Genomic DNA, 26,534 nt, shown 5'->3' with positions numbered 1-26,534 from the left:
ACACAGGCCCTGTATACAAAAATGTTCATATTCACATTTACTAGAGTTTAGGATTTTGACATATCTCTATTGAGGTACCCCATTCATCCCACAAATACATAGGTATTTGTTTGTGTTTGTGTTCTAGTAGTAATGCAGATCAAACCTTGGGGCACTCTGCCACAAAGCTATATCCTCAGCCCTCTTTATTTTTATTTTGAGACAGTATCTCACTAAATTTCTGTGGCTCACATATTTAAGATTCTTTTACCTCTGCTTCTCAAGTATCTGGAATAATAAATGTATATCACTGCACCCAGCTTTAATAATATATTTTAAACTATTCTTCTTTTTGAGGACATTATGGATTTTTATTTGTCCATTCAGAGTGCTAGTTTATTTAGTTCTTTTTAAAAAAACTATTCTACCTCCCATATGAATTTTTTTTTTTTTTTTTTTTTGGTAATCAGGATTGAACCCAGGGGAACTGAACCACTGAGCCACATTCTGAGTCCTTTTTATTTTTTATTTTGAGATAGTTTCTCACAAAGTTGCTTATTGCCTCACTAAGTTAGTGAGGCTGGTCTTGAACTTTTGATCCTCCTGCCTCAACCTCCCAAGGCATGGGGATTACAGGTTTGCACCTCTGTACCTGTACTATTTAATTAATTTAGTTCAATTTTGTATAAGTATTTAATGGCTTACCTTTAACACCTCTTGTCAAAGATTAGGAGATCCTAATATAAAAATTAAACTCTTTTTGTATAGAGAAGTTTATATGTCACTGTGAAGCAGAGCTGGTAATTATGGATGTATGTGTAAAGATACTTACATTCCATGTACTAGAGCCTAATATGCACTAAGTTTAGTACATCCTGAACCCTGAGTCAGGGAGTTAGTGGGACAAACATTCCAGATTCTTGGACCATGAAAATACCCCTTCAATACAGTTCCATCACCAACAATAAATTAGCACTCATCTATCTCCTTCCTTATTTGCTAATTAACTGCTTCCAAAGGTAAGATAATACAACCAAAGCATAAATGGATGGTCTTCAATTCAAAACTGAAAAATGCTGTAGCTCTTTTTAAAAATAAGACATATTATCATATTAAAATGTATAAATTTTCTAAATTATTAATATTTTATATTAAATTGATATAAAATGGTGGAAGAAGAAATCCTTACTTGCCTTTAAGCAAGTATTATTTTCTCAAATCTGTGTGATTCCAATGAAAAATACCATCTTGATTTAAAAAACATTACTATTGAATACACTGTGTTATAACACGTTAATTTAAACTTGCGATCAGGTTGACAAAAATATAACTTTGGGTTGATAGATATTGTAAAATAAATAGTACATTATATGAGTATATGCTATAATATTGAGCTTATAAATACAATGTAAAGATAAATTTTTATAATCATAATCATCTTCTTTTATTTATATCCTGCTCCTACTGAGATGAATCTCTGGTTACATTTACATATTGAATTACAAAGTTAAAACTAATGATGGGATCAATTATGCCCCATACTGAGCTGTGCACTTTGGAATGACTTTGAGAAAACAGGAGGGTCAAAAAAAAAAAGAGAGAGAGAGAGAGAGAGAAAGAAAAAGCATCCACCGTACACAGTGGTTTCAAGATTTTGCTCACAGATATGCAGAGAAAGGAATGTAATAGACTATAACTTGTGTTTTTCAAAGAAATCAGTCTTCTTTGGTGTAAAACTTAAAACATATTTTTAATATAAAAGATTCTGAGAATTAGAAAATACACAGTCTGTGTCATGAAAGTTTCTTAACAGCTTATTTAAGGTAGATATATGGGGGCAAGTGTAATGCAAATCTCTTTATGATCCTGTTTATTTCCTTTGGTAATTATTTTAATGTATTTTTAATATATTTGCTGTACCTCAGTTGAAATGTAATCTGCCCTATGTTTGCTGTTGTCATGTAGAATTTGATATTACCCTCCTTTCTATTTTTCTAGCTGCATAATAAATGTGCTTCTCATCTAAAACCTGAATGTGACTGTGGACCTTTGAAGGACCATATTTTACCACCCACAACAATCTGTCCAGTGGTCCTGGTGAGTCCTTACCATTCTGCTGTAACCTGGGGATACTAGGACTAATTGGTATATTGCACCATTAAGTGCTTTGGAGCTAATTTTTATTAGTCAAGGCAGAATATCATTACTTTAGAGCAGAACACCTTTACTCAATGTATTTCCTTTTTCCTTCATGTCACAATCCACTTTGTAGTAAGGTATGCTCTGACTGAAGCTGACTCAGGTTTTATCACTTAGTCATACTGTACTTACCAGAAATTGTATAGGCAGAACACTTCTACATTTTACATATTTTATAGATCTAGCTTCCCAGAATAATGAAGTTATTCTTATGGGCAATTTTGCTGGGGATGCATGTTATATATCTGCAATGTTGAGGTCTCTCAGACCAGAGGCTACTTAAAATGATGACACAAACCTTGAAAAAAATTAGGTGCTGCCATTAACTATGTTTTTTTTTTTTAAATTTATTGAACAATAATTTAACTACCTGCAAAATAATTATTTAATTTAATAAATATAGAAATGAAAAATGCATGAGAAGGGTAACTCCAAAAAGAACAATACTTGCTAAGAAGAGAAGATATTCCAAGACAACATTCATTTTCAAAATCCAAATTGTTTCTAAAATGAAAGTTATTTTACTAAACAAACTATTTTATATCCGTAATACACTTTTTTTAAAAAACAAGATGAAAATTTAATGGCTGGAACTTCAGTTTGCTATAATGAAAATATAACAACTAAGAAATGTTAGACAAATACTTTTGTAAAGGTCAATGTAGAAATTAATCAAATTACTCAATTTGCACCCACTTATGATTCATTTTGTAATTATCTGTAAAATACTTGTTATATTTTAAATGCCTTTATTTAACAAAACTATTAAAAGCTTTTCATTTTATCAGAGTAAAAAAATAGATGAAAATAAAATAATGCCATATTGCTGAGGATAGCAATACCTAATTCTAAATTTCTTTTCTTTATCTAAGATTTATTAGACAGCTTTAAGTAAATGAGATTAATTAAAAATAATGAGAGTTATATAAAATGCTATATATTTTAGGTTCACTTGATATAAGTTTTATTCTTTTTAAGTTTTATCTTAAAGAAAAAGGACCTCTAGAATTTTTACATTTTAAAAGTCTTTTTTAAAGTATAGTAATTTTGTTGGTTTAGATGCATTCTTGATCTCATATTTTTAACTCTAAAAGAAACGTCATTCTTCTATCCACTTGCCTGTGGAAGAAACCACTAAATGAAGATTCTTATGCCAGCTCTGGTTACATAAATTAAAATATGAGGTGTATTATTTTCATTATTCTATTCCTTCTTTCTTTGAGAAAGGTGTAGAAAATGTGTTATATGAATGTTTTTGTCTTCCAAAGTATTGCACAGTTTTTTGTTGCTACTCTTACACACTTGATTCTGAAGATTTAATTTCAATCATTTTATTTTTCTATGGTTTTAATCATGAATTATATCACAACATTTTCTATTTAATCATATCTATGGTGCTCTCTACTCTGATGTACTTGACAACTGTTAGCCATTGCATCCTTCACAAATGTTTACCTTTAATTGACTTCCTTGATACCACATTTGCCCAGTTCCTTTTCATTCTGTATCTTTTCTGGATTTATGATGTCAAACTGCCCATGTTGGTGCATCCCTGTGTTTATGTTAATGTCTACTCAGCTCAGCCTTCTGTTCTGAATCACATATGTACACAGCTGCAACCTCCTGTTGCCATATTGTTTTAAGTACATGCCCAAGATATTATTAATTAATGTAATGATTATAGTTCTTATTTATTTATCACATATATGATGACAAAAAACTTGAAAAAAGTTATGCACTGCTATTAGCTGTTGTTTAAATTGTTTTATTGAACAATAAATTTAAGTACTGGCAAAATAATTACTTAATTCTATAAACATAGAAGTAAAAATGCATGAAGAAAGTAATTGAAAGGAACAAACCTTGGTAGGAAGAGAAACAGGTATTCAGAGGTGATATTGATCTTAGAAATCCAAATTGTTTCTAAAGTGAAACTTATTTTGCAAAATAAACTATTTTACACCTAAAATACATTTCTCATTTTAAAAAAAGTCATGGAAATTTAATGTCTGCAACTTTAGTTTACTATAATAAAAATGTAACATCTAAGAATATATACCAGGCACTATGCTAAAAGTATTAACAAAGTAATTCAATAAATATTTATTCAGTGTCTAACATTGACCACACACTATTATTGGTAGGGAAAAAAACAGTAAAAAGCAAAACAGATCTTTGCTTTATAGGGTTTACATTCCCCTGTGAGGTGAAATAGACAATAAATAATACAAATAAGTGAATTATTTAGTACCTGGTTCTTTTAAATACATAGAAATCGAGGGTAAAGTGGTGGCTTCCAAGGGTTAGGGAAGGAGGAAGGGAAGAAACTGGTCAAAGAATGATAAGTTTAACTTTAGTGGGATGGAAAATTCTGGAGATCTAACATGCAGAATGAAAACCAGAGTGAATATACTGTGTTGTATACTGGAAACTTACTAAGCAATTAGATTTCAGGTGATTTTATCACCCATACAGAAAAACTTAACTATGTGAGGAAATTGTATGTTAACTTGCTTAACTGTAGTAATCATTTTACTTTGTGTGTATGTTTTACATACATGCATATGTTTTTAGTCAAAAGAAACAGAAAAACACCTGCATATAGGCAAAATTATAATAAATGTAGTTATAAATCTAATCGTCTTTTACTTGTGATTCTTTATTCAAGATCAGCCCCATTCTATAAAATAGCATGAGAGCTCTGACTGGGCAATAGTGGAACAGTGGATTGTGTAAGGTGTGGACAAGGGAACAGCAATAGAAAAACAACATCAGGTTACTTTTAAAATAAATATTAAAGCAATAGGAACTTTCTTATTATACTGAGTTGGGTAGATAGATTCTCCTATTTTTAGGAAAAAGAGCCTGTTTGGGGATTGCTTTACTTCCTTACGGTTGCAGTTTTATTGTGTGGCAGTTAGCATTACTAATTTCATTTTGATTTTGTCTGATCTGTAGGGCCCAGTGCAAAAGGTCAACCAAAACAATGGTCAACCATGTTTTTAGTTTAACAGTATTTAAATTTTATACCTTGAATATATACAATAAAAATGATTAATTTTCAAAGTAAAGAACATAACTGAAGCAGGTAAAGAAATTCTGGGGTTGCAATTATGAGACAGTCAGGAAAGAGTTCTCTAAAGAGATAGTTGGAGTAAAGAGTTAAGGCATTTGGAGGAGTCACCATATGGCTCTTAGTATGGAGCTTCACAAACAGGAGCCAGCCAGGACACATACACTGAGGTAAGAGATGCCCGGCATACCTGAAGGCCAACATGAAATTCATGGCTGGACCTGAGTATGTAGGGGGAAAATTGGAGAAGAGAAGATCAAAGAGATCACAAGATTTTAATGTTAGGTAATACAGTTGAGCTATATATAGTAAGATATTTGTTTTTACTCTGATTTTAAGAAGACATTAAATGTTTTTGTCCATAAAGGAAAATCATGACTTATGTTTTAAAAAGAACAGTCTAACTGCTATGATAAGAAGGCAATAATGGAATAAAAGATATAACTTGTCTATTTACTTAGAGAAATAGAAAGTTGGATACTAAGTCTGAGGAATGGGAAGACATTATCCAGCAGTGGCCCAAGAAGGTAGAAATTAAATGGATCAAAAAATATATTATGATTTCCAAGGGGAAGAGATAAGCCACCTCTATTTAACAATCATTCATTTAGAATAAAATCAGTAAGCTTAAATGAGTATATTTCTATAATCACTTTCTGTTATACTTCTCATAGCCCTGTCATAGTGAAACTGTGTTTTTCAAAACATCATGAAGGGATAAAACCAAGAAGTTGAAAACATATGTACACTAACAATTATAAAGATTGACTATTGAATTTAAGCTGGGGAATGAAGGAAATAAGGATATGGAGAGTGAGATGCAGTAACAGATGTTAGGAACAATACATTGTAAATTGCAATAGAGTCAAAGATAAGGAGTCAAGGATAATGGTGCCCCTTTAATAGAGAAAATTCGATATGAATTGGGAGATTGCAGTTACTGATAATGAGATATATGAATTCATTTAATCCTCACAGTGACCCCATAAGGTAAATATAGTAATTGTCTCCAATTTACATAGGAAGAAACTCAGAAGGGAATAAGTGAGTTCTCTATTGTCACATGGCTGGTAAATGGCAATCCAGGTTTGGAATCCAAGTGTTATTATCATTCCTAAATTTGTTTTTCTACCCTTTCTCCTTAGGAGACCCCAGTTTTCTCAAACCAGAAACTAAATGATCACTTTTGTTCTTTATCTTAAATATCAAATTATCATCGTTTGTCATATTCTAATGTTCTTAATCTTATCTCTTTATTCATTCTAAATGTAACTGCCTCATATGCTACCTGATTTTTCTCAGGATTATCCCAGTAGTATCCTTGATGAACTACCTCTTTTTTATACAGTCCCAATTTGCTTCCTGGGTCTACTTCCTAAAATGCAAATATGATGACTCTTTCACACATAATATTTTTGCTGATTCATTATTTGAATTCCAAACTCTCTAGCATGATAAACAAGGTTCTTTAGCTGGATCAACCCACTCAGTCTTTCACAAACCACCTCAAACACTGGAAATCAAGAATAAATGAACTACTTGTAATTTTTCAAATATACCTATTCTCTCAAGCCTTTTGAGTCTTGTATGTGATAAATCAGCTTAAATCTCTACATTTTACATTATTTTTTATACCTTGCTAAGTAAGAATTAAAGGTTACTTCTATAAAAAACAACAAGTATTTTACTGTTATATCTATTAACTATTTAAATATTCATATTTAAAACAAATTAACCAAGATTTTGCCTACAAAATTGCTTTTCTCTATTCAAACTGATGGGCATTAAGCAACAAAAAAGGTATGTTGGAAATGCCCTCTATCACCTAGAAGAAATTATTCTCAACTCTGGTTTTTATGATTTGTTGTTTTTTGAAACCTTCTGAATAATTACTGTTATATTTTATTTTCTATACTTAGGAAGCTTAGAGTTAAATTTATACCTACATGTGAACATGATCTGCAGCACTCAGTTCTTTACATTTTAAACTCTCTCACTCTTCTCTTCTTTACTCATTCATTCATTACTTTCTTTCTTTTGACAAAAGTCCTGACAGCATGCATGGTGTGATTATAGAACTATAAAATATTTCTTAAGAATTTTTGTTAAAGGCTAGAGAGACAAGGTAAGAAATAAGACAGTGGAAAGCGGGGTCTGTCTTGTCAAAGAGTTAGGATTCATTTAATGTAAATATGAGGCTGTATGATTGGCTTTGTGTTGTAGAAACAAATTTTTTTTATCAGTGTGATATAAAATAAATTTTAAGCACAAACTGGGAGATGAGAGTATCCATATTAGATGGTGATAGGACACCAGCATAGTAAGAAAATGAGGGAACCAGGAAAATAAGTAGCAGAGAATATAATATTGGAATTTTATTTGATCTGGCAATAGATTAGTTCCAGATTATTATAGGATCCAATATGCAGCCATGGATCTGGGTGGCTCCTCTGATGTGACGGGGTGTTTGCTAGGTTTGGAAAGTCACTCTGAAAACTGTTGAAAAATTGTCACTATATGATAGTAATTAATAAAGATAGAGGGGGTAACTAGTATATTTCAATAGCCTCAAGTGATAGAAGATTCTGATTGGGGATCAAAGAATGAGAACTTTGATGGCAAGTCAAGAAATTTTCATTAAAAACTTGGAATCAGTAATGGGTGAGAGTGTAGGCATTCTTTTTTAGGAGTGCTATAGGCAAATTATAAGATTTCTTTTTTTTTAACTGAAGAAAATGATATATTTTTTTTTTTTATTTGGGACAGTGGTTTCTGAGACCTCACTTAAAGGTTTTAGACAGGGATGGAAGACTAAGGAAGACTAAGAAAGAGAAAAAAAGACAGAAGCATGGAATAATGGTAGCCAGAAAGCAGAGACGACTAGATACTGTAGTTCTAACAGGAACTCTGGGTCTCTGGGAAACTCATTTCCTTTAAATAGTTTTGGAATGCTGACAGATGACTCACATTTGAATTATAAAAAACAATTTATATAAATCAATCATAATTCAAAAGGGCAAGAGGCCTAACAGAAACAGGCATTTGGAATGTGTGTATGTATGTGTATGTATATATCACTGTCATTTCTCATCAGGAAAATCTGTATTGCAATATCACATATAACACTTTATGCACCCACCCCAAATATATAATCAATGCAATTTAAAAGCTTAAACTTTTGTTAAGTAGCATGCAGATTATTCATACATTACAGTTGGAGAGTTGCTTAGAACATCACTGAACAGTATACTGCCCATTTTGAATTCTGGCTTTTTCACTAGTTTTATGACAAGAGGCAACTTATTAATATTTTGTCCCTCTCTTTTCCAATTATGAAATGTATTAATTCATGAGAATTGATTTAGAGCTATTCCCAATATGGAGTTAACGCTCAGTCAGTATCATCTGTTGTAAGTATTGGAGTTTTAAAAAGTGGATGCTAACTTTTATTATAAATTAACAGCATTTATAAAATAACTATGTACTCAATGTATAAAGTTAAAATGATACAGAATGAGGGTTGGGGTTGTGGCTCAGTGATAGAGTGCTTGCCTAGCATGTGTGAGGCACTGGGTTCGATTATTAGCACTGCATATAAATCAATAAAATAAAGGTCCATTGTCCTTTATTTTATTTATTTAAAAATACTAAAAATATTTTTTTAAATGCTATAAAGGGCCAGGGTTGTGGCTCAGTTGTAGAGTGCTTGCCTAGCATGCGTGAGGCACTGGGTTCAATCCCCAGCACCACTACAAAATAACAAATAAAATAAAGGTATTGTGTCATTTATAAATAAAAAAATATTTAAAAGATATAGAATCAAAAAAGATAAAACTAAAAACCTGTGACAGTTATGTAAAACCAGTATTAATATGTAAGTCATATAATAAAAATGATGTTCAGTCTCCTTCTTTTGTAATTAAACTTGATATGTCACTGTGGCATCCTATTTTAATATCCTATTTTGAACTTATATTATTAAATGTATATGTACTTACATTTACTATGGAACATCACTATTAATAACTTCAAAATATATCTCTTTAAATGAGAATATCCCTAATTTAGTTAAAACAGTATTGTATCTAGCATCTTCCCATTCCTTATTTTATTACAAGTAAAACATTAGTGAACATTTTAAACATTAGATATGAGACTAGTCATTTTTCCCGTACTGTGCCATTTACTTCTATACATGAGTCAGAATTAATATATTTTTTTTACTTTTTATGTTCTATAAGTCCATTTGTAAATCAATGACATAAAGATTGTAATGTTTTGTAAAGCAGAAAATTCATTTAGCATAAATAAATAAAATTTTGAAACTAATTGGGTGACTATTTTAGTTCTTTTAAAAATTTAATTGTATCATTAGAATGTACAAATGAGTAGTATGTATCAATAGTCAGTAAGTTGTTGTAAAACAATGAATATATTAAACATTTGCCCCTTTTGGACCAAATGTTGTGTGTTCTTTCTGGACTACTGTCTCATAGTATCCTATTCACTTTTAAGAGTTGAGTTTATACAAATGCCAACAAGATAAGTAATGAAGCTAATTAGCTCACAGACTCCAAACAATATAAATTATAAAAATATTTTTAATATTATATTCAAATAGTTCCAATTCTACCTCTTTCTTCTGCATGTAACCAAGTTGTATCCCTGAAGCAGCAATCAACGTATCTCTACATGTAACACCCTAAGGGAACCATATGTCACAGCATCTTCTCCTCTTCTAATCTTACTTGCTCTTCTACAATTTTAAGAATTCTAAATTATACATTGTAAATATGGTGATTAAATCTTAAATAGCATAGAGCATGTGAAGTCTTTCCTTAGAGCATGTGTTAAAATGAAGTCATTCCTCCTCCGAATGTCGGAAGGTCTGTTAGGGAGTGAAGTCTGGTGTGTCTCTTCTTCAGACCTCAAGGTTTACAGGATCTTTGTTTTTGCTGTCACTTACTGCTAGCCAGTGAGAGTTAATAATGACAACTCCAATGCTAAACATCAGCCAATTAAAGAGGGAGGGAGACATCTGAATTCCATATGATTCTGAAATTTAGATTTTGAATTCTCTGTAAGTTTTTTCTCTAGGCTAGTTATAGAACTTCCAGAAATGTCTGTCTGGTGAGGAGGTGTGAATACTTGACTAGGGATGTGTCTTGCTGCACTGAGCTTCAGTTTTTATTTTATATCATTTTGTCTGCTTCACCCTTCTTTTCTATTTGCCTCTTTAACCTTTCACCACAGTTACTGAACTCATCTATTTTCTTGAAATTCTTTATGTAATCTACCCAAGGTTTGCACCTGTGCAATTTTCTTTTGTCAAAAAAGTGGGATAAAGCACATTGTCAGTTCTCAATAAATGTTTCATCAGTGTCATTACTTAATATTCATTTAATTAATATTCATTATAGATCAATTCATAATTGTCATCATAGTAATGATAGGAAAAAAGTAATCTCATTTTTTCCATATTTTGAAAATCCAACCCAGACTCAATTTCAGGGTATTATTCATAAGCTATGACTTCTTTTTATTTATTTAATTTTTAAGAGCTATAGAAATAAACTTTGACATTCAAATTCCAGTAAGGAACACATTAAACCCTAGAATTCTGTAATATTTGTGAGATATGTATACATTCACTTTTGTGAATGTACATGTACTTTGAAGTTTGTACCATAGGAGAAGGAGAAATGCCAAACATCACTAGATGACGATTACATCATCCACGCTTCTGAGTGAACCATGCATATGTTACAGTGTCTTAGTTGGATTGGATGTATTTGGTTCTCTGGAATCCATTTTTATGCTGACATGGACTATTTTATATAGAATATGCACATTTATAAACAAGGTCTATTCTCAAAGTAAAAGTTCATTATTATGGCCAATTATAATTGTTTCTATCTATATGAATATGAATAAGGTCCATTTTTAATAGGGCTATAAAAATATTCTTTCAAGTTTCTATAATGATTTCTGCCTAACATAAATATATACACAAGGCAAGTTATAAAATTTTTTAAAGTAATAAACTTGTGCCAAGTTAGGTTTGTCAGGATTTCTAGAAAAGCCAATGACTTAAGGTAGTCTGTGAATTATGGACAACAATATTCAAGGCTGCTCACTTAGAAATACAATATGCACTAAAAAAATAGTAGAAAATTTATGCCAAAATCAAGTTATATGTTAGAAATTCATATCACAAATCCCCCCAAAACTGCCCCTGAATTTTGTATTAGTATTAGCACAAAGTAATAATAATAATAATAATAATAATAATAATAAAGGTTTAAGGGTGTTTAGTTGAAGGAAACACTGTTTATTGTTGTCACTGAAACCTGAGGTTGTTTCTGTGTGATATTGTATTAGTGTTAGACTGCATCACAACTACATTGCAATAAACAGGTTAGTGGATTCTGTTTCCTTTGGCTTTTTATAATAATGGTCAATTCAGACTTATGGCCTGTGGCCAAAGTGCATTTTAGTATAAAAATCTATCTGTTGCTAAAGTGAAATAGTAATAATTCTGCAAATAAAAAACAAGTAAGTAAGTCAAATTTAGATGGATATCATACAAGACAAATTTTTGCTTCAAACAAAAGAAAATTTTGGTTACAATTGTTTTAAATATTCAAATACTAAAGGAAACATCTACTCAAAAATAAACTGATTTGAAAGAGATGGATAAAGAGTTAAGAAAGGTTGTAGAGAAATAAAGATAATGCCTTAGTAGAAGTAAAATATATTCATATCAGAATAGTATGAAATCATTGTTGAATACTACATCAGTAATTCAGGAGAGAGGATTAAGAAAATCTCCTGCAATGAAAAAGAGAATAGGAACTGGATAGAGAGGGAGCAGGCTAAACTTAAGCAAAATAAATGAAACAAAATTTAAGTATTTTCTGAAGTCTAAGAATAATGAAGAAAATCAAACTGAACTAAAAAGAATCTGCATGTATTCAAATTAACTTATTTCCTCCATGATGAAATTTCTATGCAATGTTTTTTGCTTGAAAAAAATAATTTTAAAGTTTGTCTGGAAGGACAAATATGCACAAACATATTATACAATAGAAAAAGAAGAATAAGAAGACCTAATCTAAGAAAAAACTTAATATGTTTGTTAGTTATAGTGATTTAAAATAAGATAGTAGTATCTCTAGAAGATATTAAGAACTTGTTGAAAACCAAAGATGTATTGAACTACATATAGTAATGGAGTATGTGATAAACAAAAGTATCATATATACTGTCATAGCAATATTCTTGAGGTTACTGTAGAATCACGTGGAAACTAAAGTAAAATAAGTCCTACATTATGTTTCTTCCAAAATAAATCAAACATGGATTAAATAATTTTTGCTCAGGCAAGACCTTTTTATTTTATTTCCTAATTAATGAAAGATAAAATGTTGATAGATTTGAGCAATCAAAAATAGGGTTTTTAAAAAAATTTTTTTTTGATACCAGGGTTTGAACCCAGGGGCGTCTAAATCACTGAGATACATTCCACCCTTTTTATTTTTTACTTTGAGACAGGGTCTCACTAAGTTGCTTAGAGCCTCCATAAGTTGCTGAGACTGGCCTTAAACTTGATGTCTTCCTGCCTCATCCTCCTGAGTTGTTGGGATTACAGGCATGTACCACCATGCCCTGCCAAAAATAATTTTTAAAATGCTAAAGATTAGACAAATCAAGGCAAAGATAAACATAAAATGTCTCTGTAAATTATAGCAAATAATTAAAAATAATTTTAAAATTTGGAACTCATAAGTAATCAACAAATGGAAATTAAAACAAGATTTACTTTTATTCTGTCCATTTGGGAAAATATTTTTAAAATGACAATATCCAGTGTTGGCCGGTATGTGTAAAATTGGCTAATCACATTTAAACAATGGTGAGACTAAATTGTCACAAACTATGGAATAAAAGCTTCCAAACATGTGAACTTCTATGTTAGTGTTTCTGCTTTTTCCCTTTGGTGGAAGATTGGGATTTGGGAAAGGCAAATATCCAGATTTTATAGCAATGGAATCGAAGGAAATACTTTATTTCATTCCCATATCCTAATTTTTAAATATTGAATGTAATCACAACCAGACTCCCTTCACATTTAAATTTCACCTTGCTAAGGTAATCTGTGGTTTTAATGATTCCTGCTTAAATGGATGATCATTAAGTATTTATGTATACACTTTGTTCTGTTTTAGTATTAAATATAGTTTGTCTCTTTTTAATTTTCACTTGAAACCTGAGGAGGAATTAATTTCTATGCAACTGTTGGTCCACACATCAGTTTTTTGTATAATACAGTGATGTCTCTGTCACTTCTGTGTTTGTTCCTTACTTCAACCAGTGTCCCCTTTATATGGAAAAATAATACTTGTGCTGAGTCCTCTATGACCACTCCTTGCTGTGCAGTCTAGAGGATAAAATCTATCGCCTGACATTCTGTTGCTAATACTCTCAAGAACTTTGTGACATTTTTGGTCTTATTTGACCAAGGAAAGAATACACTTCTATACTAAATACTCTCTTTATTGCATCTCTCTTTTTGGGGGAGGGTGAGGAATACTAGGAATTTAACTCAGGGGCACTCAACCACCAAACCACATCCCCAGCCCTATTTTGTATTTTATTTAGAGGTGATCTCATTGAGTTGCTTAGTGCCTTGCTTTTGCTGAGGCTGGCTTTGAACTTGCAATCTTCCTGTCTCATCCTCTGGAGCCACTGAGATGACAGACATGCACCACTGTGCCCAGCCTGTTACATAAATCTTACTTCATCTTAACTAAAAATATTTTCCTATTATTTCATTTAGTTACCATTCCCGCAATATCCTTGAATCATTCACTATTTATGTTCTTCCACATTTATTCATTCTAGTATTCCCTGCCTTGTCTCCTGACACTTCTTAGTTTTCTGCCTTAATGGAACTTGTCACAACCTTGAAAAATATGCTAATTCCCTAATTTATAATAGAAAAAAAACTCAGACAAACTGTAATCCAACATAGCTATATAAATTAAGTTCTTAAGAGCTTCCTGATTTAGTTCAGTAGTCCAACTTTGGTCTTACTCTCCATAGGTTGTAGAATCCATAGCAACAGAAGAGCTGTTTTTCCTTGTATGTAAGACTTTCTGAATTTGCAAAAGAATCTGCCTATTCACATCACCTTAAGTATAGGTTGGTGTGCAGACAGACTTATTACACCAAATTCATCTCTTCTTTCCTCTTTAACCCACATTAGTCTAATTTTTTACTACAAAAATAAATCTAAAATTGCTCTTGCCAGCCTTACCAAATCCAATTACATGTTTTAAGCTGGGTGTCCAAGGATCAGATCATGACAGTATGTTAGCTCTGAGTGATTTAGGAAAGAAATGTTCTTCCAAAGCACAAAAAGCAAGAAGACAAACTGGGAGCAAGGAAGTAATCACAAAGTTTGGCCTTGAACTTCACCTTAGGACTTTATCTTAGGACTTTCAAATTATGTTATATGCAAGTGTGAATATGGCATAATGTATCTCACAATTATGTATAATTTTAATGAACTGATAAAAAAAATCATACCACAAGATTGGTTATTCTTAACTTAAGGCAAAGGGGCTGTCCTTGTCTAATCATTACTGGTTACTTACAGACTAGGAATTTCCCACGATTGGAGGCATTGCTGGGAGGACCTGCTCCTACAAGCAAGGGATGATTCTTTGCAAAACAGGGATAGCTGTAAGCTCTCAGTAGTTGACACTTAGTAGCTAGGGATAGGTGCCTTGGCAAGGTAGCAAAGGATCTGCTTTGGACTACCAACAGGATGTACTTGAGACCCTTTCCAAGAGTGATCTCTTTTGAATCCTCTTTAGTGTTTGACACTAAAATGTTCTTCTCTTATATTCTATAGCACTCATCTACTGTATTTCTTCTAGATTTTTTTTTCAAGCAAAACTAAACTCCTTTTATTTGATATAGTAGACAATATTCTCTTTTGTTTGGAACAAATTTTGATTTATTTTTCCCCTGAAGTCACACTTTGTCAACCTATTAAATTCCTAGTATTCCCTTCATTCTTAAATATATGCTAGGGTTTCATTTTGTATTCTTATCTTGTTGTGGTCTTTCTAAATTGCGTCATCCAGATCCATGGTTGCATCTCCCAGTTTTGAGTGTTGTGAAGCTTGTTCTCACACACATTGGATCCATGTGCTCTGCTTTGTTTTTTCTTCTTGGATGACCCACAGAGGACACACAATCAACATAGCAGCAACAGAACTTGACATGTTTCTTGTTGATGCTATTCCTTCTGCTTACTGAAATGTATTCCTTGCCACCTATATCAAAAGGGTTGATCTCTTGATCTAGCTCTAGTACCTCATTTCATTCTGACAGAAACTAGATGCTCAATAATATTTTCTGAGAGAAAGAATAACATTTTGTTGGGCCTTTTTTACACTTAGCAGTTATCAGTTCCTTTTCTGAGCCAAGAAAAAAATGTATCAATGACATAAATGTCAAATAAAAATGGAAATGAAAAAAGATTTTTATTTTTTAATCACTGAAATTTCATAATTGAATTTTATTGTTAAAAGCTAATAATTTAAAGTATATGATAAAATAATATCAGTAGATGTCAAAATAGTATCATATTTAGTTTCTGAAATATCACTTGAAGCCTTTCATTCATAAATTTGGCAAAACTTTTGATTGTTATGTTCTTGTAGTTATATAAAACATCCAAAAGACAGTTTTATAAAATAATGTGACTTTGCAGGTACAAAGTTTAAAGGGAACATTTTCAGAATGAAAAATGAATCAAGATTTTTTTATCTGAGTATATAATTATATTTAAAAATCCGATGTTTAAAATATGGCTTACACAATATGCTCTTTCATGTAAAATGCCATAAATATCTACTCAGGGTAATTCAGAAGTAAAAACTGATGTTTATTACAAATTGGGCCCTGAAAGTACACTTGAATTGTTTAGAAATCTTTTGGGTTATAGTAGGAATTACCCATAGTTAATGTGGCTTTTGGTGAATGTTTCAACAAGCTATTATCACTTCATGTCTTTATTACTGAAATCCAGAGAAAACTGTTTTATCAAAAATAAAGCAAATCTGTATGAGACAGTCTATCTACTTGCTTAAAGCAGAGTGGGGACATTATTTTCCTCAGTTTTTTTGTGTCCAGTAAGACATGTCTAACAGCTAAATTGAACATCATTCAAGAATATAAATAAACCATGCATTCAGAACATTTAAAAACAGATTTTTATATTTGTATTTTTACATCTGTAGGTATACACATATATAAGTGTATGAATATGAAATTTACAAAATCTTATGGAGTTCAAGTTTCTTAGATAAAAAATCAATAATTTAAAAACTTCTTATCATTTGTTCTCAAAAAGCATGTGAAAAATAGTAATTGGTAGGGGCTTTGTTTATCTTAGTGCTCATCCACAATTTCCATGATAAAGCAATACATGTCTGTTTTGAGAATGAATGCCAAATTCTGACCATCATAACTAAGTTTTTTAAAAACCTATTTCTAAATCTAAAAAGTTCTGTGAAAGATGTGATGATGTTGAAAGCTTAAAAATATATATGTTTCTTTATTACATATAGATAGCCCTTTGAATTTTTTGTTACTGTTTATGACATTGTCCTGCACTAATGCTGAATATTCTTTTTCAAAGATATTTATTTATTTATTTACTAAACTTTTACTGAGTATGGCTTCATGCCAGGTTCTAGAGAAGCGAAGATTAATAACTTATAGTTAGAATGTGTGAATCAGCAGCTTCCTTTGGGATATGTATCATATGTCCCTCTTCTTTTTTACTCATTTACTATTTTTTACCATGGGTTATATAACCTGACTGTGTGGAATGATATATTATGCATCTTTTTAAAAATAAGATATTCTTAGGTACATACAAATGTTCTGTTTAAAGAAAACCTGCTATTTAAATATCTTGAGTTAGCTTAAGTAATTGAGTATTTTATTAAAAGACAAAGGTAGTATATTTATATGTCTGGGGTATTGCAATCATAATCTTCTAAGGCATGTTAGTACAAATATGTCAGCTTTGTAATATAAGGATGTGGGATTAATAAATAATTGCCTAAATATTTTGAGTTAGAATATATTTGGTGGACAAAAATAATTTTATCTTATGATAACGTATTTTATGGAATTAACAGACAATAATTGTGTATCTAGAGTCAAAGCCAATTCTGTAAAATTTTGTAGCCATCTTGTACTATACTATTTTCAAAAAACACACTGATTCATTTAATCGGTTGTCCTAGTACGCTGAATGTATATCACATTACATGGCAAAGTTCCTATTTGAGCTAAATAGGTTTAAACATAAACTGTGCATACAGATCTCAAGTGATAGTCTCTAAATAGATGTCAGATACTTTTTATTGCTACCCTCTTTTATTTCAGTAACATTTTAATTAATTCACACTGATTGAATAAATGCACATTGAGACTTGTTTCCTAATGAGGGCGCATTTAGAGGAAAGGTTCTGCATCATTCTGATATCCTGTGGGTAATTATATTCTAATTATATGGTCAGGGGAAAAGAGTCTATAACTTAGAACTGATATTGTTCGTTAGACCCAATTAATTACATGCACATAATGAAAGTTCATGATAAGGTTGACTGGCAGTCAGTGTAAAATTTTAACTCAATTGAATTTTAACCTAATGTACAGAACTGGACTTTAACCTGGTTAGAAGATGCTTTGGCATGAGATCAGTGAATAATTAGAGGGACAAAGGATGAAAATAATTTCAATTATACACTCTTTGTTTTTAATTCAAGTTCTTTTTCCACAGATGATGAAAAGGAAATCTAAGCTTTAACTCTAAATAATATTATCAATATTTTTTCATTAGCTACAGTGATTGTTTTCTACTCTGGAAGGCAGTGGTAAACCAACTGTACAATAATATGTTTCTAGAACTCACTTATGTTTTTTAGAGAGGAAAAATGGAGACAACAGGAAGTATTATAGATTAATTTTATGAAATAAAACATACAGGAATTAATGTATTATGTTAGATTACTTGATGGGTGATTGTTCTCTAAGCCACCAGCTACACTCAAACCCTATCTTAAACACATACAAACATAGGCAATGCATAGTTTACACATATTAGTTATACCTAATAAATCAGTATCAATTATATATAAAGCAAAAGATCTACAGAATAATCAAAACATAAATAGTCAATAATGGAATGAATTTTAGAAATGATAACTTTAATTATAAGCTCCCATTCATTTTTATCCTTCTCAATTTCATTATTTTATTGCTCAAACTTTGGATAGAAAATTATCTAGTATTGAAAAAACAGCAGTGAGAATTTTTTCTCCCTCTTTTCTGAGATCCATCTCTCTTATTTCTTCCCTTTCCTCTCTTTCTTTGTCTTGAATCTCTCCTCTCCCCTCCATTCATTTCTCATTCTTTTTCTCTAATAGTCTCCACATAGGTGTTCTCATGAAAAAATATTCATTTCTATTCATTCTACTTATTTTCAACAAAAAAATGGTTCCAGATGGGGCTTGGGTTGTGCCTCAGTGGCAGAGTGCTTGCCTCCCACATGTGAGACACTGGGTTTGATCCTCAGCACTGGGTTTGAACCTCAGCACCACATAAAAATAAGTAAACAAAATAAAGATATTATTGTCCATCTGTAACTAAAAAAAAATTTTAGAAATGGTTCCAGATGAAGAAAGCATAATTTTCTTGCTGAGTTCTTAATCAGGCAGTGAAAACTAAGTGAATCACTTCACTTCTAATGTTAATAAATCAGTTATCTATTTTTAGAGAAGTTCAATATATGTTTATATATATTTATATATGTACATATATATGTGTGTATATTTATAGAATGAATAAAAGTAATGTGTGTGTATATATATGTGTGTGTGTGTGTGTGTGTGTATCTCCACCCTCTGGTTAGGTATAATTGTATTCAGTGAATATGAGGAAAGTGAAGTTTAATAAGATTAAGAAATTTACCTAAAATGACACAATTTACAACTTAAAGAATTAACACTAGATTAATTAATACCCATGTTTTAAACCTATTGTTCCTAAGTATGCTGTAATTTCCAACATTTGCAGCAAATGAGATGAATTTAGAAGAAATACATTGGCATTTCACAAAAGGAATGGACAGAAAAACAATGGAATAAAGGAGAAGAAAATGGAAAGAATAGAACATAAGAGAGAGTGGGGCTCATAGGTTTAGAAGTTTTTGTGAGATTCTTTTACAAGTGTGTAAATTCACAAATATTCTTAGTGTGGAACAAAATTTTTAAATGAATTGAAGAAAGGTTCTTTAACCATATCAACTGCTAATGATTTTATGAGACTTAACTAATTTGAGTTTATTACTTATTTCTAATGACTTCTTTCATGTGAGAATCAAACAGGCAAAATAATAATATTAGAAAGGATTTTATTTGTTATTTTGAAGTACCTTCATATTTGGAAATCTATGTTTGAAATGGCTTGGATATTTCCAGAAGGACACATTCTGTATTCTTTTGTGTATATGTGTGGACAGTGGTGGTGGTACAGGGGATCAAGCTCGGGAGCATTCATCTACTGAGGCACATCCCCAGACCTATTTTTTTTTTTAAGATACAATGGCTTGCTGTTGCTGAGGCTGGCTTTGAATCGCGATGCTCTTGCCTCAGTCTCCCAAGCCACTGAGATTATAGGCATGTGCCAGTGCACACTGCCACATTCTATTTTCATTGAAAACATTTGGTGCCACTAAAGTTTTCAAACATTCATTGCCCTGGGTACACTATCCCTACCTATAGATTTGGTTGTATTTCCTTTATAAACACACATACACACACACACACACAAGTACATACTAAAAGTAGGAGTAGAAGGAGTCTCATGGTCTCCTTTTTTATTATTTGTTCTAATTAGTTATACATGACAGCAAAATGCATTGCAATTCATTGTACACAAATGGAGCACAACATTTCATTTCTATGGTTGTACATGATATAGAGTCACACCATATGAGCAGTCATACATGTACCTAAGGTAATGATGGTCATCTCATTCTACCATATTTCCTGCCCCATGCTTCTTCAAACCCTTTTCTCCTTCCCCTTTGCCCAATCAAAGTCCCTCCATTCTCCTCCATGTCCCCCCCACCACATTATGGATCAACATTCACTAATTAGAACATTCAGCCTTTAGTTTTTTGGGATTATTTTACTTTGTGTAGCATGATATTCTCCAACTCCATCCATTTTCCTAAAGATGCCATAATTTTATTCTCTTTTAATGCTGACTAATATTCCATTGTGTATATGTACCACAGTTTCTTTATCCATTCATCTAAGGCATCTAGGTTGGTTCCACAGTTTAGCATTTGTGAATTGAGCTGCTATGAACATTGACAGAGCTGTGTCACTATAGTATGCTGTCCTTTGGTTGTAGAAAATGGAGTGGGATATCTACGTCAAATGGTGGTTCCATTCCAAGTTTTTTCCATACTGCTTTCCATAGTGGTTGCACCAATTTGCAGTGCCACCAGAAATGTATGAGTGTTCTTTTTTCTCCACATCCTTGGCAACACTTATTGTTGCTTGTATTCTTGATAATTGCCATTCTGACTGGAGTAAGATGAAGTCTTGGAGTAGTTTTGATTTGCATTTCTCTAATTACTAGAAAAGTTGAATATTTTTCCATGTATTTGTTGATCAATTATATATCTTCTTCTAAGATGTGTCTGTTCAGTTCCTTAGCCCATTTATTGATTGGATTATTTAATTTTTTGGTGTTAAGTTTTTTGAGTTATTTGTATATCCTGGAGATAAGTGCTCTATCTGATGTGTGTGTAGTAAAGATGTTCTCCCACTATCTTTATCATGTCGGATTAGGTCCTGACCTCCTTATCCATACTCCTAAAGTGCAAGAAATAAAATAAAGAATTAATAAATGGGATGGATTCAAACTAAAAAGCTTCTTCTCAGCAAAGGAAACAATAAATAACATGAACACAGTTTCTTTTTTTCAAAGGCCTCTAGACAGAACTCTACAAGATGCATTAACAATCATAATTACTAGAGTGATAATAGAATATTTTTGTGAGTGATCATTATTTAAAGATAGTAAAATAATCAAGGTGAGAAAATTTTTATCATTAAATAAATGTAAGCTTAAAATATTGCCTCAGGTGAGAAGTGGTTAGGTAAGACATTCTGGATAAGATTATAACAAATGCACCTTCTGAAATGTCTTCTTTTATATTTTAATTAGATATGTCAAGGAGTTAGTAGAAAAGCAAACGTAATTTAACATTATTCTGATTGGTGTGTTTGTAATACAATAAAATAACATTTAATTAAAAATGCCTATAAAGGCAAAAGTGGTATAAAATTATTTCCATCTCATTTCCTTTAAAAAATTTAAATTGTGTTCATTTGCATGAGTAAACATACTTAAGGACCCACAAAAACTTTAAGCAATATCAAATTACATAACTAAAAAATGGAAATAAAATTCATGGAAACAAAAATGTATTTAGTTTCCATACCCTAAAATTTTATATATATATATTTTATTATCATGTGAAGTAAAAGAAAACCTTACGTCTCCAGCTGGCATTCTGTGCCATTTGATGAATACATATTTTCTTTTCTCTGGCCTGGTTTTTCTCTTTATCTCTCACTTATTGTTGATGTAGAGATACCCTATTCCATATAAAGGAAAACAAGCTATTTAAAATAATTCTATTTGGCATTAAGAGTTATTGTGTTAAATTAATCCATATTAACCTTCAGACCAGTTTTTTATAAAACCATGTTTTGCAATCTTTATCAATGTTTTAAAATAATTTTCTTTCCCAAACACTTAAAACATGAGACTTGGCTAAAAGAGTAACTTTTAGAAAACATTCCTTTTCTATTTCTGTTGTTGTAAAAATACAGCAACATTCTTTCACTAACTTTATTTTTTGGGTGCCTGACATTTAATCTTTCTGATCTGTTGTTTCTCAATCTGCAAGAATGGAATATCTTGGTTAAAAGGATTAAATGAGACCAAGGATATGACAGCAATTTTTTAAAAATATGAATACTTCTTATGTAAGTAGAAGGCCTAATTTTTTTAATTTTACTTTAGTCTTGAAATAACTAATGACCCTTTTAATGTGAACACTGTGCTACTATTATATGTTAACTAAGTCAAACCTCCAATAATCTCCACCAAAGATTTTTCTTTGTCCTGTGACAATTTGGATTAAATTGTCAATTTAAAATGATTACACATTAGAAAATATGAAGACAAGAAATATCCTAATACTTAAGAATAATAGGATTTAAAAAAATTCTTTGATATTAGATTGAACTTAATAAGTGCCCTGAAGGCAAATGCATCTTTTAAACTAATTATCTGTACTGTGTATTCTATTTAATATTAAAAGATACTGATTAAATAAAATCAATCACATTCCTCTGTAGTCACACCTCTCATTTGATTAAATAAAAATATACTGTTCCTGTATTAATTCTGATTAAAAATATATTACATTTAGAATTATATGCCCATGATAATTTTCAAAAAAAAAACACCTAAAACATTTACTCTGCTTATTCTTGATATTTAAGAATATGTACAGAAGAGTAAAAATCAAGTAATATAACGTCTGAATTCACTTTCTAACAAGTTTTCACTTACTTTTTTTATCCTAGGTGCTATGGTTTTCTTATTGTATCTCAAGAATAAGCTACTTATGGGCATGCTAATTTAATACATACTTCTCTAAACAATGTGTTTTTGAGTTCATATATATGTTTTTATTACCCTTCTTTATTGAATTTCTAGTGTTGATCTCAGGATTCTGCATGTTGGCCAAATTCTCAGAACTGGTGGCTTCTTTTCATGTACATTGATAACTTTCAACCTCAGCTGGCTCCTTAATTTCACTGGATTCTCTTTCTTTTCCTTAGTCAACAGCTATCTCATTCTCAGAGATGTAGAGAAAAATTTCTCACCTTCTTCATCTCGCCACCTCTCTGACCACCTCATTTACTCTTAGGATATAACAGTATCTAACCCATACTGCTTTGAGAAAGGGAATCTTCCAAGCATGGGTATCCAAAAATTACCGGTTTTTTATATAGTGGCAGCAAAGTGGTAGTGAGGGTTCAATTTCATCCCACAATATCTCGTATTTTTAAATGCCTTAAATGAAACATTTATTGCACAACATAGTAATCTATGCATTTTTAACACCAGATCCATTTGCATTGTCTTCTTGGACCCTATCTGAAATATTGCTTTTTCCTTCTGTGCATCTCTCTAGTCCTCTTTCTCCAAAGCCTAGATACTTTCTTATATTGCCATAAATAATGCATATTTTATTAAGTTGAAAGTTTTGAAAGTAAATTGCATGTTGTATGATAATATATCCCTAATATTTTTGCAAGCATCTTCCAAGACGGAAAGCAATTTTTTTACCCAATGATATTATTATCTTCACAACTAAGAAAATTATCAATAATTCTATAAGATAAATCATTATGCTGCCCACATTTAAAAATGTCCACAATTATCAAAAAATGATTTTTATAGCTGTTACCTACTCATTTTTTGTTGTTGTTGTTGGTAGATTTGGGAGTCAAGCGGGATCTATTCAAGTAGGACCTTGCATTGCATTTGTCGTTCCAAAACATTTGGATGACCTTAATTTTTTCACTTGATTTCCAATGACTCACTCTCTACAGATGTATGTGTAGGGAGCATACATTCTTTCAGGGCAGAAGGCATCTGCAACTCCAGCTCTAGAGACTGTTTAAGGGGGTGTCATATTTTATTTGCTTGAGAGTCTTCATGTTTCCTGATCTACAGAAAAATTATCTATAGGATAAAACATTTAATCTGGATTGATGTGTGGCAGCAAACAGAGTCCCATAAAAAAATGGAAGCACAACATCATTGTCTTATAATATTTTTTTTTCAAAACTTAAGCTTTAACAAGGAGCCAAGAAACAAAGACAGTAAGTCTGACAAATGACTTTGAACTGGCTCTAATGGAAACAAGCCAAAACATTTGCCCACTATCTATTGTCCCAGCTGTTACATGGGTGACTTAGACTTTAAAGTAAAGAATATTACTAAAATTTTGAAGAATTCAATGACAACTTGATAAACCCTATTGTCAATTCACATTCAAAATGACAGAAATTACTTTTAAGGGATTCTCCTTTCAATTTGACCAGGGTTCATATTCCTAGATTTTATGAATTCTTTTTTTTTTAACAAAACTGCATCTATCATATTTTTATACATACTATGGGAATATCTTGTAAATCTATTTGTACTCCTGGAGAACTTAATTTTTTTCTAGAGTTTCCTTACATCTCTTCTATTTGTGTGCCACTTTTAGGTGCATTAAATTTTTCAGGTCCTTTGTTATGTTGTGCCACTGTGAGAGTGTATGAGGTTTTACCTATCTCTGTATCTCTGATGTAGGTATTTTATTTGTTTGTTTGTTTATTCTTTTGGTTTCTGCTGCTTTCCTGAGTTCTACTGAGTAAGATAGCAGAATAGTATCTCTGCTCTCAGATTTTTCGTATCCATCCCAATGGTCTAAAATCTATCTATATTCTGTTTGGCTATGTGAGCTTGGGTCTGTGGAGGCAAATGGAAAATACCAACAGCCCCCTCTTTTCCAGGGCCTTACAATATCTAAGAGCTCCCAGTTTCCCATCCAGTTGTCCTATTCTCCTTCTCCATGGGAAGCTTTTATCTAGTATTATGTGCACGATTAGTCATCTGTTCTTGCAAATTTTGTTTTTTACATTCTAAGTTTTTCAGAATTCAGGTTTTTGGAATTTCAACAACTTTTTCTCTCTTAACACACATGCATATGTACACTCTTTTTCACATACACACAAGCAAAATGATGGTGGTAGATAATTGAAGATAGATACACTGTCATGAAGGTCAGTGTTCATGTATTTAACCTCATCTTTATAAATTACTCTCAAATTAAAATTTATTAATTTAAATCTTTTTATTTTTATTTATTTTAATGATTTTTTTTTTATTTTCAGAGTATCACAAAATAAAGTCAAAAGACAGTAATTTTAGAAAGTAATGAAAATTGGATTGTAAAATGGAATAGTGAGGTCAGTAAAGGGGAAATTTATAATTTTCTTTACAAAGGATGATGGAACTTGAAGATGAGTTCCATTCCCAAAATACAATAATGTATTAATATTGTAGAGAGGCCTATGAGGTTGATCAAGGATATTTATCAGTGTGCTTTGAGTAGATTCAGGTGTATTTTGGATAAATAATTTCACAACCAAGCCCACTCTGTCTTAGAACATTCCTAATTCAATGAAAAGATATCAGTTATTTAAGGAAATAGAAAATGATGCCAAGGGAATAAATTTTTAAATTGTACATTTATTTACAGACATATAGTGTTATAAGAATCTTCATTGATATTTTGTATTCAGTTTGACTTTTTTTTCAGATTTAATATGAACTTCTCTTTTTCAGCAGACTCTGCCCACTTCAGGAGTTTCAGTTCCTGAGGTGCGTAAGCTAAACAAGGTTTCACACTTGCAATTATAGTTCATTGTGCATATTATATTGTTATAAAAATATGGGGGGTTGGCTCAGTGACCTACTGACATCAATTTTGATATTTTATTTTCTTTTTATTCCAATATTTGGAAATGAGGTTATTTATATTTTCAGTGATGGGATAGATTTAAAGGATTCCAGTCTACATTTGTGGAAAGAATTGGGGATATAAGATATTATATGAAAAAAAAAACAGAGAAAACATAAAGGTTACTTAGTAAAGCTAACCAGAGCATAAAATAGTGTCATTTTTATTTTTTATCATAAAATATAAACATATGACAACAAATCCAAAATTATTCAATCCTTTAAAATCATAAAAGTGAAGCTTTCTATGATACTATATTGAGAAATCCTTGCTCACTTTGAAGTGCCTATTAAAGAGAGTACATCTGTATTAATCATATAGCACATGATATTGCATAGAAAGTCATTGGAGAAAAATATAGTCACAAGTAAATTTAATCTTTTGAAAATAAATGTAAGCATCAGCATCACCACATTTGCTTACAGTATTAGCTCTGTCTTTGCATTGATGAAGCAAAATCCTCACAATGTTCTGTGACAATCTCCTGCTCAATTGTTATTGTCTTTATAGAAAATGTTCATA

The 26,534-nt window shown here is 31.3% G+C and overlaps 1 protein-coding gene across 9 annotated transcripts in view; it reads left to right on the top strand.

The window, feature by feature from the left end:
* Dgkb (diacylglycerol kinase beta) overlaps window positions 1-26,534 on the top strand; it is a 769,121-nt gene that overhangs the window by 281,944 nt on the left and 460,643 nt on the right. For 5 of the 9 annotated variants that reach the window (XM_058585317.1, XM_058585316.1, XM_058585318.1 and 2 more), the window contains 2 exons: window positions 1,978-2,076; window positions 25,838-25,873. In XM_058585317.1, the coding sequence (XP_058441300.1) occupies window positions 1,978-2,076; window positions 25,838-25,873 (135 nt within the window). The remainder of the gene's footprint in view (window positions 1-1,977; window positions 2,077-25,837; window positions 25,874-26,534) is intronic. The other 4 variants (XM_046463657.2, XM_058585319.1, XM_058585322.1 and 1 more) reach the window with 2 other exon arrangements.

This window comes from Marmota monax, unplaced genomic scaffold (genome assembly GCF_021218885.2).
Source record: "Marmota monax isolate L192 unplaced genomic scaffold, Marmota_monax_Labrador192_F-V1.1 WCK01_AAM20220418_F8-fsc00057, whole genome shotgun sequence".
Classification (NCBI taxonomy): domain Eukaryota; kingdom Metazoa; phylum Chordata; class Mammalia; order Rodentia; family Sciuridae; genus Marmota; species Marmota monax.
This window is presented reverse-complemented; position numbering and strand designations above follow the sequence as displayed.